This window comes from Ailuropoda melanoleuca, chromosome 9, assembly GCF_002007445.2.
Source record: "Ailuropoda melanoleuca isolate Jingjing chromosome 9, ASM200744v2, whole genome shotgun sequence".
In the NCBI taxonomy this organism is placed as follows: Eukaryota; Metazoa; Chordata; class Mammalia; order Carnivora; family Ursidae; genus Ailuropoda; species Ailuropoda melanoleuca.
The window spans coordinates 87,161,769-87,180,524 of record NC_048226.1 but is presented as its reverse complement, the minus strand read 5'-3'; the positions used below and the strand labels follow the sequence as shown (position 1 = coordinate 87,180,524).

The 18,756-nt window shown below is 51.2% G+C and overlaps 2 protein-coding genes across 6 annotated transcripts in view; both read right to left on the bottom strand.

Moving 5' to 3' along the window:
• LOC100482533 (zinc fingers and homeoboxes protein 2) overlaps positions 1–8,434 on the bottom strand; it is a 14,929-nt gene extending 6,495 nt beyond the window's left edge. The window contains exon 1 of the mRNA XM_034668575.1: positions 4,996–8,434. Within this exon, the coding sequence (XP_034524466.1) occupies positions 4,999–7,521 (2,523 nt within the window). The 5' untranslated portion in view covers positions 7,522–8,434 and the 3' untranslated portion in view covers positions 4,996–4,998. The remainder of the gene's footprint in view (positions 1–4,995) is intronic.
• The window catches only part of LOC117795019 (zinc fingers and homeoboxes protein 2), a 165,709-nt gene that overhangs the window by 6,495 nt on the left and 140,458 nt on the right, over positions 1–18,756 (bottom strand). For 4 of the 5 annotated variants that reach the window (XM_034668573.1, XM_034668571.1, XM_034668574.1 and 1 more), the window contains one exon: positions 13,292–16,043. In XM_034668573.1, the coding sequence (XP_034524464.1) occupies positions 13,295–15,817 (2,523 nt within the window). In that variant the 5' untranslated portion in view covers positions 15,818–16,043 and the 3' untranslated portion in view covers positions 13,292–13,294. Of the gene's footprint in view, positions 1–10,210; positions 11,661–13,291; positions 16,044–18,756 lie in introns of those variants that run through there. The other variant, XM_034668572.1, reaches the window with a different exon arrangement.

The following is an 18,756-nucleotide window of genomic DNA, read 5'->3' as shown; positions in this document are numbered from 1 at the left end:
GTGGAGGAGAGATAGGGAAACAGATAATTACATTGCCTGCCAGCCAGCCATCTGCTCACTCAAATATCTGTATTTAGATAGCTAATCGGAACAGATCGTGGGGGCACACATATCCTGGATCCTAAACTGTAGCCAGGATGCAACTCTTGGTAGCCTTGAATTTTTGAAGCAAGCTGAACTATGGAAAATATTTTTCTGACATTTCACNTATTTAGATAGCTAATCGGAACAGATTGTGGGGGCACACATATCCTGGATCCTAAACTGTAGCCCGGATGCAACTCTTGGTAGCCTTGAATTTTTGAAGCAAGCTGAACTATGGAAAATATTTTTCTGACATTTCACAAACTTTAACTCTTCTCCAAAGCCATCCCTAGTGACGGGCTGGAAATTGTCTGAGGTAGCAGAGTGAGTGAGTACTTGCGTCTTAGTTCTTGTGTGTGGCTATCAAGAAACGGCCAAGTCCTGTCGGTCCAGCCCGAGTGGGAGGGCTGCTCTCCCTGTGGTTGGGTCAGGTGCTGGCCTGACAGACGAGAGGTGGCCTTGAGCCTCCACCAGCCCCGAGCTGAGGAACCCAGGGCAAGTCTCTCCGAGCCTCAGTTTTGCCCTCTGGAAAATGGGAAGAAAGCCATACCTATCTCACGGGGATGACGTGAAGTGTAAATGATTTACTGGATGTGCTTGAAGAATCCCAAGCACGTGGCGCAGGCCAGTAAATAGAAACTCTTAGTAGTAGGAGTACTGGGATATTCCATCTGGCCAAACATCGAGGCATATGTCTGGCAATGTGTGGTTCAAGTATTCTGACTCATGTTTCGGAGAGGAGGAGTTTACTGTTCAGCCTCTCACCAGGACAGGTCTCTCAATGGATGGCTCGATCCTTGGACCCAGAGGACGAAGCAAGACACACAATTCAAGGTCTGGAAAGGACTCCTTATCTTTCTGTTTAACCTCAAGGCTGAGGGAGGCTGGCCTAACTCGACCGCTGTCGTAAGCCTTGTGAAGCTTTAGCAGCAGGGACGCTTAACTCCAACCGAGGGGAAGCCCTGGCATCTGCTCTCACCTGCTCACCCAAGTTCATCCTCTCTCTCTCTCTCTCATATATACATCCCATAACACCTTTCCCGAGGCCAAAACTGTGCATTATTTTCAGGATTATTACATGTGTAACAACTGAACTCAGCTGCAGCTTCCTAAATAAATATGTGTTTAAATAAAGGCATCACTGAATATTTATGAATTTCAGGAGACCCATGTGTTCAGTTCATAAAAGCTGTGAAGTCATTTGGAGGGATTTCTTCCAAGTTGAAAGGTTCCTTTAAAGGGTCCCCCATGCAGGATGCCACCACCAGCGCGGACTGCAGCCCGTCGCTCCATACAGTGGCACCTCGGAAATATCAGGAAGCCAGTGAGAGATGTCGGATGTCACCAGGTGTCGAGCAGACCTTAGCCTCTTGTTTGGGAACCTTTTTCAGCTCATGCTTGTGGTGTTTACCATAAAGAAACATAAAAGGGGGTTCCTGGTTGTTCCTGATTTTTTTTGCGGGGGAGAAAGGGGAAGAGAACAGCTCCTTCAGCTCTGAATTGTCAATTCTTAACACCCGAGGTATTCCCCACCTCCCAACTCTGCCGCTGGGGGCGGGGGGTTCAGCCAGAAATGGGGAATTTCTTCTGTTTAAATAGAGAGGCAGAGACAGCAGTAGCAGCCAGGGCTCTGGCGTGGAACTGAGGTGCGGGCTGGGAGAATGTGGTAAGTTCCTTGGTTTCTGAACCTCAGTTTCTGGATTTATAAAAATCTAGAGGGGGGCGCCTGGGGGCTCAGTAGGCTCAGTGTCTGACTCCTGGTTTTGGCTCAGGTCTTGATCTCAGGGTCGTGGGATCGAGCCCCAAGTTGGGCTCCGCGCTCAGCAGGGAGTCTGCTGAAGATTTTTTTTCTCTCTCTCTCCCTCTGCCCCTCTCCCCACTTTCTCTCTTTCTCTCTAGAGTGGGAACATAAATCTTAAAAAAAAAAAATGTAGAGAAGCTTCCCTGTCAGAGTCACTAGGAGCACTGAATGAGACCATCTGGGGCCAGAGCGCCTAGCTCCGCCTCGGTCCTCAGGAGGCCTTGTAGCCCCCCTTCTGCCCTTCCCGCCAAAGCTTCTCTCTGTGGTTTTCGCACTGTGTCCCCTCTTTGTGTTTCTCTCGGGCCTCAGGTTAGTGGCAGCCAACACAGGTGGGCATTGCCAACTGCTGGCGGTGGTACAGCTTGGGGGAGAAGGGATGGGACAGGCGGCCTCAGGGGCCTCTGGGGAGCTGCCACCCCTAGACAACCCCCTCTCAGGGTTGGGGATCTGGATGTGCCATCCGAGCTCCCTCGGGGATACCGGGACACTTCACATTCTCATATTCAAACTCAGCACCGCGACTGGTTTGGAATAGCTTTGCCTGCTGGGGAAAACCATCGTCTTTTCTTCCAGTTGCCCTTCCTCCTCGTCTGCTGAACCCCACACTCGGCTTTCTGGCTATGCCCAAACTCTCGTGGTTCCTCACCTGCACCATTCCATCCTTTGTCTCTGGAACTCCGCCTTGTCTGCTCCTTCCACATGCACCGCTCTTCCCTGTGGGCGCACTGGCTAACTCCTTCCCCTCCGCTAGCCCGAGACAGGTGTCCTTTCCTCCAGGAAGCCTGCCCTGCCCTCAGCCTGGGTGCCCCTCACCAGGTGTGACACAGCTGTGTACGGCTGTGTCACATCAGGAATCGCCCCGGCTAGGAAAGAAAAGAGCCGTTTCCTCTCTCCTGGGCCTGACCGAGCTCCACGTGACTGCAGACTCTGTCTTCTTCATCCTGTTACCTCGGTGCTTAGCACAGAGCCCGGCACACAGTAGATGTGCAGAATGGATCTGCTGAATCGAACTGAACCCTATTGCCTACTCCATGGCAGGAGGAGAAAGCAATCAAGTAGGCGTCTGTCAGGCCCTGGAAAAGGTCAAGGACAGAAGACAAGGCAAGCCAGAAGCTTTCAGGCAGATTCTGATTAGACAAAAAAAATGGCTCCCTCATTTCAACAAGGGAGATATGGGCTGGGCTGGCAGGGTCTCAAAAGAAGGCAGGAAAATAGCCAGAGGGAGGAAGCAAGGTAGCCAGATGGTGGGGGGCAGGTGGTAGTATCGGTGGCCTCCATAGCCTTTAGCCCCCTCCTATCACCAGCCCCTCCCCTCCATGTTGCAGCCTCACCTGTAACCCATTACCACTCCCTCCTGAAAAGTCGGGGGGTTGGGCGGGGAGAAGACTTGATGGAATCTGCAATTGGCTGTTCCTTGATGGAACTGGCTAAAGCAAGGTTTCCAGAAGACTTTGTTTTGTTGCCAGGCACCTTATCTTACTACAAAATAAATGAATCGATGAGTGGGTGACCAGTCAAAGTTGTCTGAACTCATTAATAGAGGTATGGAAATTTCCAGGGCTCCTTTTGGGACCTTATCAATCATTCTAGAGGTTCCTACCTTTATTTCATTATTTGTAAAGATGACACCAGGCGGGGCGGGTGGGGGGAGAGTCCCCTTCTGTTGCCTTTTAAGCGACCTCTGGAGAAGCCCATTTGGGCAGATTGTAAATTGCAAGTCCTCCTCCTGGTTCCAAGCTGCCCTTGGAACGTTTCAGCTTTGGCCAAGGTGATCTTTGCCTCCTGCACCCCTCTCCCCACTGCCCCCTCTCTTCTAAACCCACCACCAAGCAAGCGGCTGGGCTTTTAGGCCCTGATGTGCACAGACCTCTCATGAAAGCACAAACACCAGGGCTTGGGTGGCATGTCCTGTCATGTGGATGACATGGCCATTAGTAACCATGGTAACCTCCCTTCCCAGGCTTTTGCGGCTCCCCAGGCCTCATTTACATCAGTCTCTTCCAGATTTGAAGGGGTTCCAGGGACCCAATCAGCACAATTATAAGCTGGGTTACTTAGTGAGATCCGTGCCTCCCTTTAGCCACGCCAAGGCAAATACCCAGACCTGTCAGATTAAAAGAAACAACCCCAAACCTCTAGCCAGTAAACTTGGTTAACTACTCTTAAAAATCCAAAAAGGAAAGAAAATGAATTAAAAAAACCACGTAAAGAAAAAGGAAAAGACACATCCTTTTCACGTTTGTTTCTTACAGCAGTGAACACAAAACAGGTGACGGATGTGTCCTTCCATGTAGACTTTAGAATGGACAGGCCCTGGAGGGTGGTGTCACCCATCAGCACAGCCCTGCAAATGGGGACACAGAATCTGCCAGCCCCTAGTGGGACAGGGAAACTGAGGAAGTCCATAAAAGTCTGCTTTTTGCTCCCATTCCTGCTTCTGTTCTCGTGAGGACCTGCACCCCCACCCTACACACGCCTTAATGTATGTCCTCCTTGTAAGGGGCAAGGAGTTAATGATTTCTCTGGAGCCTTCCAGCACAACAGATAACACCCCAGGAATGACCAGGCGAGGCCGGCATGCCCATACGCCTATTCCAGACCACTGGCGCTGGACATCTTGACATCGAGACCCTCTGGCTCTGGGGAATGAGTGACTTGTGATGACACCCTGACCCTGTCCTTGTTCTGACCAATTCCTGGGTGCCTGAGAGGCTACGTGCCCTAGACCACAATCGTCAGTAAACACCCCAGACCCCAGGCACAGCTGGGACTCATGCTCCTTTCCTGAGTCTCCCAGACCCTCCATCTGTATCTGCTCTCTACTTTGAGTAGACTCTGCTCTCACTTCCTGCTGGCTCGCATCTGACTTCCATCCTACGTGAAGCCAAGGACCCCCTTGGAAGGTCCTGCGGGATCCCCTCTGGGTCCTCTGACCCGGCCTGCTGGCATCACTACTACTTTTCTTCCTCCTAAAAACAAGACTCTACAAAGAACCCCTCCTGTGTGTCAACATCTCTGGCCCCCCCCCAACCTCTACTGACCCCCGCAATAAAAAGAAGGAAAACCAGCATCCTCCCCTCGTTCCCTGATGGCGAGCAGGTGGAGCTTACCTGTTAGGCCTGGCCAGCCTCGGCAGGGATGCTGTCGGAGTCCGAGCCGGCCAGTTCTGTGGTGCCCTCGGCTGCGGTCTGACTCCAGCTATCGGACCTGTCTGAGATGGCGTCCTCCTCTCCGACCGTGACCTCGACCCAATCCACGACACCCGACTCCTCGTTCTCGTCGCTGCCCGGGCCGTCCCGGCTGCTGCCCTCCGACCTGTCCGAGGGGGCTTCTGAAGGCTTGGCCAGCGCACCATCTTTTGGTTGCTCGTTGCTCACTTTCACCCTGGGTACCAACTTCTCCAAGTCCTCTTCGCAGAGCTTTTTGGGGTCCCTATAATGGGGCTGACCCGCCTCACTCCCGTTCTTTGGGTTCTCGGCGACGCCGGCTCGCACGGCTTTCCTCTGCGCCGCGTCGTAAGCGTGCTCGCCTGCTAGGTGCTGGGGCTGGGGCTGGGGCTGCTCCATCCACTTCAAGGTCCCGGTCTTTAGCAAGCATCTGTTCTCCTTGAACCAACGCACAATTTCAGTTCGGACCAGGCCGGTCTTGGCTGCCAACTGGTCGTACTCCTGGGGGGTAGGCCACTGGGTTCTTGCAAACGTGCTCCTCAGGAGATGGACCTGTTCTGGATTTTTCGTAATTGCTGGTGAAGGGCTGGGCAGAGAACTGGCCAGCTGGGCCCCGGAGAGCTGGTCGAGCCGAGACAGAGCACCGTTGGGGGCCACCACGTCTTGGCCCTTTTTGCCAGCCCCCATGGAATCCAAGACAGCCTGCTCCATGCTGTCCCGAAGCTTCCGTCTCTCTGAGAACCAGGATTCAATCTCTCTCCTGCTCAGTTTCGTGTCCACCCTTAGCCTATCCAGTTCCGCTTGGGTCGGGAAGGAGCTTTTCAAAAAGCTGTCTTCCAGGATTTTAACCTGACCCTGCGTTTTTTCTTTGAATTTCTGTGGGGCAAAGTCTGGGTATGCGTGGTATGTGCGGCCGTGTCGGGAGGCTGCGATGGCCAGCTGGTCTTTGGCAAGGGATTCGCTGGTGATGTGGACGATGCCTCTTTGACACCGGTACCGGTGGTCGCTGAACCACTTCTTGATCTCGCTCCTGGCAAGGCCGGTCACCTCAATGAGCCGGTATACCTCCGCGTCATCAGGGAACTGGCTCTGGAGAAAACTTGCCTTGAGATGGGCAATCTGCTCCTTTGTCTTCTTGCGGTCGCTGGCCGGCGTCAGGGAAGGGTTGGCCACCTTGGGTGGGGGCTCTGGCACCTGAGCGATGTGTGGACGCTTGGGCTCGGAGGCAGCCTGGGGAGTCACTAAGGGTCTCTTTTGGCCGTGGTTAGTCACTCCGGCCACGGCGAGCGTGATGGGGGAGCAAGAGACAGTTGTCGACCCGCTCGTCACCTGAGTCAGCACCAGGCTGGTCTGGCCGAGAATCTGGCACGGCAGAGCTGTCTGGAGGATGGGCTGTGACATCTTTGTGGGGGCCAACTGGGCTGGCAGCACGGTGATCGTCGGGGGTACCGACTGGATGGTGCCATTAAACATCTTTTTCCGGGCCTCCTCCACCTCCTCTGGGGACCAGCTGATGCCATGCTTCAAGCGCTGTGTGGCAAACCAGATTCTGATGTGCTCCTCTGGGTGTTTGGAAGCTGCGGTCAGCCAGGACAACTCAGCCTGTGTTGGGTAAGGGAACTTGTTGAAGGAGTTGATCATGGTGGCATTCGTGTCCAGGGCGGAGTTGTATTTGGTAGTATTCAACGGGACGGGGACCTTGGGGACAAGGTTGATATTTGGTGGGAGCTGGACAGAAGGCATGACGTGCCCTAGCGTGTCCTGGAGGAGCTCCACGCCTCCGAGTCTCGACAGGATCTCAGCCGCGTCGGTCACCAGGCGGGCGGTCCCTTCCACGTGGTTCTCGGGGGTGGCCTCCTCGGGCTTCTTGGGCACCTTCTTGGCATCAGCTTTTGGTTTCCCTGGCTTCATGATGGGCGTCTTACTCACGGAGATTCCAGGATCACCGTCACCGCTCGCAGGGCCGCTGGTGGCGATGGACACGATGTGGTTGGTGGCTTCGATGGACTGCTCTAAGACAGTCTGGTTATTGCGCTTGATCAACTTCAGCTTGAAGTTGGTCTCCCCGGGGTGGAACTTGGAGTTGTGGTCAGACAAGGAGTCGTACTTTTTGGTTGTGAAGTTACATTCGGCACACACGTAGAGGGGGTTGAGAATCACGTTGGGGTGCTGCATGTCGACGTGCTCTGTGAACTCGTTCAGGTTTTGCGTGGAGTAGGGGCAGTATTTGCATTCATAACCACCTTGGAGTTTTTTGGATTGGTTTTCCCCTGTAGATTTCACCTCTATCACTTCATTTTCTTTGGAAGAGTTTTCAGGTTCCACTGTCCAACCGTCCTTGGCTGCCTCAGGCTGTGGAGTGCTGACTCCTTTCTCTTTGGCCCTGTCTCCTTCCTCGGGGACACCCTGTTCTACTACTTGTGGTGTCCGAACCATGCACGGGGTGGTGGATTTCCGCTTGCTCGCCATGCCGCCTGTCTGTGTGCTTAATTTGGGGGGAGGTGGGACGGGCAGGTAGGAAAGGGGCAGTGAAATTTTTGGAACAAGTAAGATAAAAGGCTTTGGGCTTTTATTCCCCCTCCAATGGCTTTGGCTTCCCTTGAATGCTGAAGTCTAATGTTTGAGTGTTGAGAATGATCTCAGCACAGAAAATTGTCACTGCTCCAATGGCTACACAGAAGAGACAGCATCATATCTGTGGGACAAGAACAAAGACAGGGTCAGTGTTTTTCCATAAGGCGGAAGAAACTAGCATTTCTTTCCAAGCCACCCCAACTGGCACCCCAAACAAAGCAAACACCTAGGTAAGGACAGATGGTGAGAGCGGGGCACATGAAAATGAAAGATCATACTCTTCTCTTCCTTTCTTTGGAAACGCCAGTGGGAACTGGCCCAGAGCAAGCAAACGAGGGCGCAGGTCACTCACTCATGTTTAGAGGCAAACAGATACAGAAAAGCAACAAAGACACTGAGTGGTGGGCGGGCTGCTGGAGGGGATATTGAAGACGAGATGTCACTGAGCACTCAAGCTACTTTAATCGATGCTACATCAGAAGCAAGACGGGTACCTGGGGCCGGCAAGTGGCATTTACACGGGCATTAGAAAATGGGTTTCAACATTTGTTTCTTATCCTAAGAGTAAAACCACCAGTTGAGAAAATCCAGAAAATGCTTTGATGTATAAAGGAGGAAAAAAATCACCCCAAATAGTGTAGTTCCTTCCTTTCACTCATTGAAAGGTTCCTCGTTTCTATACATATTAAGCAAAGTAATGATTTTTAACAAATGGCTGCATGGTATTATCTTGCAGAGATAGTCCACACGTGATGTGTTTAGCCATTCAACTTCTGTTGGACATTTAAGTTACTCCCAATTTTTGGCTCTTCTCAACGAAATTATAGTCAACACCCTGAGTCCTTNGAACTATGGAAAATATTTTTCTGACATTTCACAAACTTTAACTCTTCTCCAAAGCCATCCCTAGTGACGGGCTGGAAATTGTCTGAGGTAGCAGAGTGAGTGAGTACTTGCGTCTTAGTTCTTGTGTGTGGCTATCAAGAAACGGCCAAGTCCTGTCGGTCCAGCCCGAGTGGGAGGGCTGCTCTCCCTGTGGTTGGGTCAGGTGCTGGCCTGACAGACGAGAGGTGGCCTTGAGCCTCCACCAGCCCCGAGCTGAGGAACCCAGGGCAAGTCTCTCCGAGCCTCAGTTTTGCCCTCTGGAAAATGGGAAGAAAGCCATACCTATCTCACGGGGATGACGTGAAGTGTAAATGATTTACTGGATGTGCTTGAAGAATCCCAAGCACGTGGCGCAGGCCAGTAAATAGAAACTCTTAGTAGTAGGAGTACTGGGATATTCCATCTGGCCAAACATCGAGGCATATGTCTGGCAATGTGTGGTTCAAGTATTCTGACTCATGTTTCGGAGAGGAGGAGTTTACTGTTCAGCCTCTCAGCAGGACAGGTCTCTCAATGGATGGCTCGATCCTTGGACCCAGAGGACGAAGCAAGACACACAATTCAAGGTCTGGAAAGGACTCCTTATCTTTCTGTTTAACCTCAAGGCTGAGGGAGGCTGGCCTAACTCGACCGCTGTCGTAAGCCTTGTGAAGCTTTAGCAGCAGGGACGCTTAACTCCAACCGAGGGGAAGCCCTGGCATCTGCTCTCACCTGCTCACCCAAGTTCATCCTCTCTCTCTCTCTCTCATATATACATCCCATAACACCTTTCCCGAGGCCAAAACTGTGCATTATTTTCAGGATTATTACATGTGTAACAACTGAACTCAGCTGCAGCTTCCTAAATAAATATGTGTTTAAATAAAGGCATCACTGAATATTTATGAATTTCAGGAGACCCATGTGTTCAGTTCATAGAAGCTGTGAAGTCATTTGGAGGGATTTCTTCCAAGTTGAAAGGTTCCTTTAAAGGGTCCCCCATGCAGGATGNGTTTAAATAAAGGCATCACTGAATATTTATGAATTTCAGGAGACCCATGTGTTCAGTTCATAAAAGCTGTGAAGTCATTTGGAGGGATTTCTTCCAAGTTGAAAGGTTCCTTTAAAGGGTCCCCCATGCAGGATGCCACCACCAGCGCGGACTGCAGCCCGTCGCTCCATACAGTGGCACCTCGGAAATATCAGGAAGCCAGTGAGAGATGTCGGATGTCACCAGGTGTCGAGCAGACCTTAGCCTCTTGTTTGGGAACCTTTTTCAGCTCATGCTTGTGGTGTTTACCATAAAGAAACATAAAAGGGGGTTCCTGGTTGTTCCTGATTTTTTTTGCGGGGGAGAAAGGGGAAGAGAACAGCTCCTTCAGCTCTGAATTGTCAATTCTTAACACCCGAGGTATTCCCCACCTCCCAACTCTGCCGCTGGGGGCGGGGGGTTCAGCCAGAAATGGGGAATTTCTTCTGTTTAAATAGAGAGGCAGAGACAGCAGTAGCAGCCAGGGCTCTGGAGTGGAACTGAGGTGCGGGCTGGGAGAATGTGGTAAGTTCCTTGGTTTCTGAACCTCAGTTTCTGGATTTATAAAAATCTAGAGGGGGGCGCCTGGGGGCTCAGTAGGCTCAGTGTCTGACTCCTGGTTTTGGCTCAGGTCTTGATCTCAGGGTCGTGGGATCGAGCCCCAAGTTGGGCTCCGCGCTCAGCAGGGAGTCTGCTGAAGATTTTTTTTCTCTCTCTCTCCCTCTGCCCCTCTCCCCACTTTCTCTCTTTCTCTCTAGAGTGGGAACATAAATCTTAAAAAAAAAAAATGTAGAGAAGCTTCCCTGTCAGAGTCACTAGGAGCACTGAATGAGACCATCTGGGGCCAGAGCGCCTAGCTCCGCCTCGGTCCTCAGGAGGCCTTGTAGCCCCCCTTCTGCCCTTCCCGCCAAAGCTTCTCTCTGTGGTTTTCGCACTGTGTCCCCTCTTTGTGTTTCTCTCGGGCCTCAGGTTAGTGGCAGCCAACACAGGTGGGCATTGCCAACTGCTGGCGGTGGTACAGCTTGGGGGAGAAGGGATGGGACAGGCGGCCTCAGGGGCCTCTGGGGAGCTGCCACCCCTAGACAACCCCCTCTCAGGGTTGGGGATCTGGATGTGCCATCCGAGCTCCCTCGGGGATACCGGGACACTTCACATTCTCATATTCAAACTCAGCACCGCGACTGGTTTGGAATAGCTTTGCCTGCTGGGGAAAACCATCGTCTTTTCTTCCAGTTGCCCTTCCTCCTCGTCTGCTGAACCCCACACTCGGCTTTCTGGCTATGCCCAAACTCTCGTGGTTCCTCACCTGCACCATTCCGTCCTTTGTCTCTGGAACTCCGCCTTGTCTGCTCCTTCCACATGCACCGCTCTTCCCTGTGGGCGCACTGGCTAACTCCTTCCCCTCCGCTAGCCCGAGACAGGTGTCCTTTCCTCCAGGAAGCCTGCCCTGCCCTCAGCCTGGGTGCCCCTCACCAGGTGTGACACAGCTGTGTACGGCTGTGTCACATCAGGAATCGCCCCGGCTAGGAAAGAAAAGAGCCGTTTCCTCTCTCCTGGGCCTGACCGAGCTCCACATGACTGCAGACTCTGTCTTCTTCATCCTGTTACCTCGGTGCTTAGCACAGAGCCCGGCACACAGTAGATGTGCAGAATGGATCTGCTGAATCGAACTGAACCCTATTGCCTACTCCATGGCAGGAGGAGAAAGCAATCAAGTAGGCGTCTGTCAGGCCCTGGAAAAGGTCAAGGACAGAAGACAAGGCAAGCCAGAAGCTTTCAGGCAGATTCTGATTAGACAAAAAAAAATTGCTCCCTCATTTCAACAAGGGAGATATGGGCTGGGCTGGCAGGGTCTCAAAAGAAGGCAGGAAAATAGCCAGAGGGAGGAAGCAAGGTAGCCAGATGGTGGGGGGCAGGTGGTAGTATCGGTGGCCTCCATAGCCTTTAGCCCCCTCCTATCACCAGCCCCTCCCCTCCATGTTGCAGCCTCACGTGTAACCCATTACCACTCCCTCCTGAAAAGTCGGGGGGTTGGGCGGGGAGAAGACTTGATGGAATCTGCAATTGGCTGTTCCTTGATGGAACTGGCTAAAGCAAGGTTTCCAGAAGACTTTGTTTTGTTGCCAGGCACCTTATCTTACTACAAAATAAATGAATCGATGAGTGGGTGACCAGTCAAAGTTGTCTGAACTCATTAATAGAGGTATGGAAATTTCCAGGGCTCCTTTTGGGACCTTATCAATCATTCTAGAGGTTCCTACCTTTATTTCATTATTTGTAAAGATGACACCAGGCGGGGCGGGTGGGGGGAGAGTCCCCTTCTGTTGCCTTTTAAGCGACCTCTGGAGAAGCCCATTTGGGCAGATTGTAAATTGCAAGTCCTCCTCCTGGTTCCAAGCTGCCCTTGGAACGTTTCAGCTTTGGCCAAGGTGATCTTTGCCTCCTGCACCCCTCTCCCCACTGCCCCCTCTCTTCTAAACCCACCACCAAGCAAGCGGCTGGGCTTTTAGGCCCTGATGTGCACAGACCTCTCATGAAAGCACAAACACCAGGGCTTGGGTGGCATGTCCTGTCATGTGGATGACATGGCCATTAGTAACCATGGTAACCTCCCTTCCCAGGCTTTTGCGGCTCCCCAGGCCTCATTTACATCAGTCTCTTCCAGATTTGAAGGGGTTCCAGGGACCCAATCAGCACAATTATAAGCTGGGTTACTTAGTGAGATCCGTGCCTCCCTTTAGCCACGCCAAGGCAAATACCCAGACCTGTCAGATTAAAAGAAACAACCCCAAACCTCTAGCCAGTAAACTTGGTTAACTACTCTTAAAAATCCAAAAAGGAAAGAAAATGAATTAAAAAAACCACGTAAAGAAAAAGGAAAAGACACATCCTTTTCACGTTTGTTTCTTACAGCAGTGAACACAAAACAGGTGACGGATGTGTCCTTCCATGTAGACTTTAGAATGGACAGGCCCTGGAGGGTGGTGTCACCCATCAGCACAGCCCTGCAAATGGGGACACAGAATCTGCCAGCCCCTAGTGGGACAGGGAAACTGAGGAAGTCCATAAAAGTCTGCTTTTTGCTCCCATTCCTGCTTCTGTTCTCGTGAGGACCTGCACCCCCACCCTACACACGCCTTAATGTATGTCCTCCTTGTAAGGGGCAAGGAGTTAATGATTTCTCTGGAGCCTTCCAGCACAACAGATAACACCCCAGGAATGACCAGGCGAGGCCGGCATGCCCATACGCCTATTCCAGACCACTGGCGCTGGACATCTTGACATCGAGACCCTCTGGCTCTGGGGAATGAGTGACTTGTGATGACACCCTGACCCTGTCCTTGTTCTGACCAATTCCTGGGTGCCTGAGAGGCTACGTGCCCTAGACCACAATCGTCAGTAAACACCCCAGACCCCAGGCACAGCTGGGACTCATGCTCCTTTCCTGAGTCTCCCAGACCCTCCATCTGTATCTGCTCTCTACTTTGAGTAGACTCTGCTCTCACTTCCTGCTGGCTCGCATCTGACTTCCATCCTACGTGAAGCCAAGGACCCCCTTGGAAGGTCCTGCGGGATCCCCTCTGGGTCCTCTGACCCGGCCTGCTGGCATCACTACTACTTTTCTTCCTCCTAAAAACAAGACTCTACAAAGAACCCCTCCTGTGTGTCAACATCTCTGGCCCCCCCCCAACCTCTACTGACCCCCGCAATAAAAAGAAGGAAAACCAGCATCCTCCCCTCGTTCCCTGATGGCGAGCAGGTGGAGCTTACCTGTTAGGCCTGGCCAGCCTCGGCAGGGATGCTGTCGGAGTCCGAGCCGGCCAGTTCTGCGGTGCCCTCGGCTGCGGTCTGACTCCAGCTATCGGACCTGTCTGAGATGGCGTCCTCCTCTCCGACCGTGACCTCGACCCAATCCACGACACCCGACTCCTCGTTCTCGTCGCTGCCCGGGCCGTCCCGGCTGCTGCCCTCCGACCTGTCCGAGGGGGCTTCTGAAGGCTTGGCCAGCGCACCATCTTTTGGTTGCTCGTTGCTCACTTTCACCCTGGGTACCAACTTCTCCAAGTCCTCTTCGCAGAGCTTTTTGGGGTCCCTATAATGGGGCTGACCCGCCTCACTCCCGTTCTTTGGGTTCTCGGCGACGCCGGCTCGCACGGCTTTCCTCTGCGCCGCGTCGTAAGCGTGCTCGCCTGCTAGGTGCTGGGGCTGGGGCTGGGGCTGCTCCATCCACTTCAAGGTCCCGGTCTTTAGCAAGCATCTGTTCTCCTTGAACCAACGCACAATTTCAGTTCGGACCAGGCCGGTCTTGGCTGCCAACTGGTCGTACTCCTGGGGGGTAGGCCACTGGGTTCTTGCAAACGTGCTCCTCAGGAGATGGACCTGTTCTGGATTTTTCGTAATTGCTGGTGAAGGGCTGGGCAGAGAACTGGCCAGCTGGGCCCCGGAGAGCTGGTCGAGCCGAGACAGAGCACCGTTGGGGGCCACCACGTCTTGGCCCTTTTTGCCAGCCCCCATGGAATCCAAGACAGCCTGCTCCATGCTGTCCCGAAGCTTCCGTCTCTCTGAGAACCAGGATTCAATCTCTCTCCTGCTCAGTTTCGTGTCCACCCTTAGCCTATCCAGTTCCGCTTGGGTCGGGAAGGAGCTTTTCAAAAAGCTGTCTTCCAGGATTTTAACCTGACCCTGCGTTTTTTCTTTGAATTTCTGTGGGGCAAAGTCTGGGTATGCGTGGTATGTGCGGCCGTGTCGGGAGGCTGCGATGGCCAGCTGGTCTTTGGCAAGGGATTCGCTGGTGATGTGGACGATGCCTCTTTGACACCGGTACCGGTGGTCGCTGAACCACTTCTTGATCTCGCTCCTGGCAAGGCCGGTCACCTCAATGAGCCGGTAGACCTCCGCGTCATCAGGGAACTGGCTCTGGAGAAAACTTGCCTTGAGATGGGCAATCTGCTCCTTTGTCTTCTTGCGGTCGCTGGCCGGCGTCAGGGAAGGGTTGGCCACCTTGGGTGGGGGCTCTGGCACCTGAGCGATGTGTGGACGCTTGGGCTCGGAGGCAGCCTGGGGAGTCACTAAGGGTCTCTTTTGGCCGTGGTTAGTCACTCCGGCCACGGCGAGCGTGATGGGGGAGCAAGAGACAGTTGTCGACCCGCTCGTCACCTGAGTCAGCACCAGGCTGGTCTGGCCGAGAATCTGGCACGGCAGAGCTGTCTGGAGGATGGGCTGTGACATCTTTGTGGGGGCCAACTGGGCTGGCAGCACGGTGATCGTCGGGGGTACCGACTGGATGGTGCCATTAAACATCTTTTTCCGGGCCTCCTCCACCTCCTCTGGGGACCAGCTGATGCCGTGCTTCAAGCGCTGTGTGGCAAACCAGATTCTGATGTGCTCCTCTGGGTGTTTGGAAGCTGCGGTCAGCCAGGACAACTCAGCCTGTGTTGGGTAAGGGAACTTGTTGAAGGAGTTGATCATGGTGGCATTCGTGTCCAGGGCGGAGTTGTATTTGGTAGTATTCAACGGGACGGGGACCTTGGGGACAAGGTTGATATTTGGTGGGAGCTGGACAGAAGGCATGACGTGCCCTAGCGTGTCCTGGAGGAGCTCCACGCCTCCGAGTCTCGACAGGATCTCAGCCGCGTCGGTCACCAGGCGGGCGGTCCCTTCCACGTGGTTCTCGGGGGTGGCCTCCTCGGGCTTCTTGGGCACCTTCTTGGCATCAGCTTTTGGTTTCCCTGGCTTCATGATGGGCGTCTTACTCACGGAGATTCCAGGATCACCGTCACCGCTCGCAGGGCCGCTGGTGGCGATGGACACGATGTGGTTGGTGGCTTCGATGGACTGCTCTAAGACAGTCTGGTTATTGCGCTTGATCAACTTCAGCTTGAAGTTGGTCTCCCCGGGGTGGAACTTGGAGTTGTGGTCAGACAAGGAGTCGTACTTTTTGGTTGTGAAGTTACATTCGGCACACACGTAGAGGGGGTTGAGAATCACGTTGGGGTGCTGCATGTCGACGTGCTCTGTGAACTCGTTCAGGTTTTGCGTGGAGTAGGGGCAGTATTTGCATTCATAACCACCTTGGAGTTTTTTGGATTGGTTTTCCCCTGTAGATTTCACCTCTATCACTTCATTTTCTTTGGAAGAGTTTTCAGGTTCCACTGTCCAACCGTCCTTGGCTGCCTCAGGCTGTGGAGTGCTGACTCCTTTCTCTTTGGCCCTGTCTCCTTCCTCGGGGACACCCTGTTCTACTACTTGTGGTGTCCGAACCATGCACGGGGTGGTGGATTTCCGCTTGCTCGCCATGCCGCCTGTCTGTGTGCTTAATTTGGGGGGAGGTGGGACGGGCAGGTAGGAAAGGGGCAGTGAAATTTTTGGAACAAGTAAGATAAAAGGCTTTGGGCTTTTATTCCCCCTCCAATGGCTTTGGCTTCCCTTGAATGCTGAAGTCTAATGTTTGAGTGTTGAGAATGATCTCAGCACAGAAAATTGTCACTGCTCCAATGGCTACACAGAAGAGACAGCATCATATCTGTGGGACAAGAACAAAGACAGGGTCAGTGTTTTTCCACAAGGCGGAAGAAACTAGCATTTCTTTCCAAGCCACCCCAACTGGCACCCCAAACAAAGCAAACACCTAGGTAAGGACAGATGGTGAGAGCGGGGCACATGAAAATGAAAGATCATACTCTTCTCTTCCTTTCTTTGGAAACGCCAGTGGGAACTGGCCCAGAGCAAGCAAACGAGGGCGCAGGTCACTCGCTCATGTTTAGAGGCAAACAGATACAGAAAAGCAACAAAGACACTGAGTGGTGGGCGGGCTGCTGGAGGGGATATTGAAGACGAGATGTCACTGAGCACTCAAGCTACTTTAATCGATGCTACATCAGAAGCAAGACGGGTACCTGGGGCCGGCAAGTGGCATTTACACGGGCATTAGAAAATGGGTTTCAACATTTGTTTCTTATCCTAAGAGTAAAACCACCAGTTGAGAAAATCCAGAAAATGCTTTGATGTATAAAGGAGGAAAAAAATCACCCCAAATAGTGTAGTTCCTTCCTTTCACTCATTGAAAGGTTCCTCGTTTCTATACATATTAAGCAAAGTAATGATTTTTAACAAATGGCTGCATGGTATTATCTTGCAGAGATAGTCCACACGTGATGTGTTTAGCCATTCAACTTCTGTTGGACATTTAAGTTACTCCCAATTTTTGGCTCTTCTCAACGAAATTATAGTCAACACCCTGAGTCCTTATTTCTTTTTTTTTTTTTTTTTTAAAGATTTTATTTATTTATTCGACAGAGATAGAGACAGCCAGCGAGAGAGGGAACACAAGCAGGGGGAGTGGGAGAGGAAGAAGCAGGCTCATAGCAGAGGAGCCTGATGTGGGGCTCGATCCCATAACGCCGAGATCACGCCCTGAGCCGAAGGCAGACGCTTAACTGCTGTGCCACCCAGGTGCCCCTGAGTCCTTATTTCTGACAACTACCTTTGGATGAAAGCTTAGCTATAGAAGCACTGGGTCCAAGAGTACGTGCATGTGACGTTCTCTTGACTCACATGGCCAACTCTAGCAACAGCCAGCCCTTCCCCTGGCAGTGAACGAGAATGCCTGACTCACCACGCTACCTACATGAAACAGAACTGCGAAAAAGCCTTGCCGATTAGATAGGGTTAAACCGTCTTAACATGCCTTTGTGCTTTCCTTGATTGCTAATCAGGTTGAACTGTTTTCAGAGAATTAGTTGCCATGCGTGTTCTTTCTTTTTGAATTGCTTATTTATGCCATTTTTATCTTGTGATGCTCAGTAGTTTTATTATTAATTTACAAGAGTTCTCTCCAGATTAAGAGTATCAGTACTTTATTACATTTGTTGGAAAATGTTTCTAGTCTATAATTTACCTTTTACTTTTCTATGTGGTGTTTTTCTTGTTTTACGTGTACAAATTTTAAGTTTTAGGCAGCAAATTTACCAACCTTTTTCTCTTGTGGCCCCTTTCATTATGATTTTATATGCAGAAAGTGATTCCTAGCTACAAGAAACAAACTGCTGGTTACCAGATAGGGGAGGGTTTGGGGGGCACATGAAATAGGTAAAGGGTAATGATTAAGAGGTAAAATCTTCGTTTATAAAAAAAAATAAGTTCTGGGGATGTAATGCACAGCATAGGGAATATAGTCAATGATATTGTAATAACTTTGTATGGTGACAGAAGGTAACTAGACTTATCATGGGGATCATTTCATAATGACAAGAAAACATGGAATCGCTACAATGTGCACCGAGGAAACTAACAGGATATTATATGTCAATTATACTTCAACAGAAAAAATAAATAAAAATCACTTGCACGTTAAAAAAAAAAAAGAAAGTGATTGCCTTGATAGCTGAGACATGTTATTCTACGTTTTCTTAGAGTGTTTTAGCTTTATTTGTTACATGTAACTCATCTGGAATTGAGACGATCTTGGGTTAAGCTGTAAGATACAATTCTAACCATTTTTCTTGAAAGTTACCAATTATCTCATGGCATGTTTTGTGTTATCTTTTCTCTTCTCGCTAATTTGTGAAATCATCTTTGTCATACATTAAATTTTCACATATACTAAGGCGTTTCTGCGTCGTCTATTCTGTGCCTCTTATCTAGCTGTTGGGACCCATACTTATGCCTCACTTAATTTTTTTTTTAATAGATTAGAGTATGTTTTAGTATCTGGTTGAGTGAATTCCTCCTTATCACTCTTTTTTTGCAAACATTTCTGGGTTATTTTGATCACTTATTCACATAAATCAATTCTCACAAATCAGAATCATCTGCAAAATCAAATCCTGTTAGAATTTTGATTGGAATTGCATTAAACAAATATTAATTTGGGAGTACAGGAACAATTTGCTTAATAGGAGTAGGATATGTTAACAGAACGCAAACTGGGGAACTGCCCGTGTTGAGCGTCTAAATGCATGGGCTGATACAGAGAGGCCCTTTCATTGTGTGGTTAGAGGAGGGAGATGTGCTTTGAAACATGTATAGCTGACATCCAGGGAGAAAGGGAATGGAAGAGATGGCATATCACTTCCTGCCCCTTCCACTGGCTTAGGTTTCAGTCCCACTGAAGAGAGCAGTCAAGGGTGGAGGTGAAGCCTTATTTTTATGAGCAACTCTGTGGGACTCTGTCCACACCCATCTGCTGAGGGGCTCAGGTGACAAAGCTGAGCTGGACTCAAGGAGGGGCATTTCCC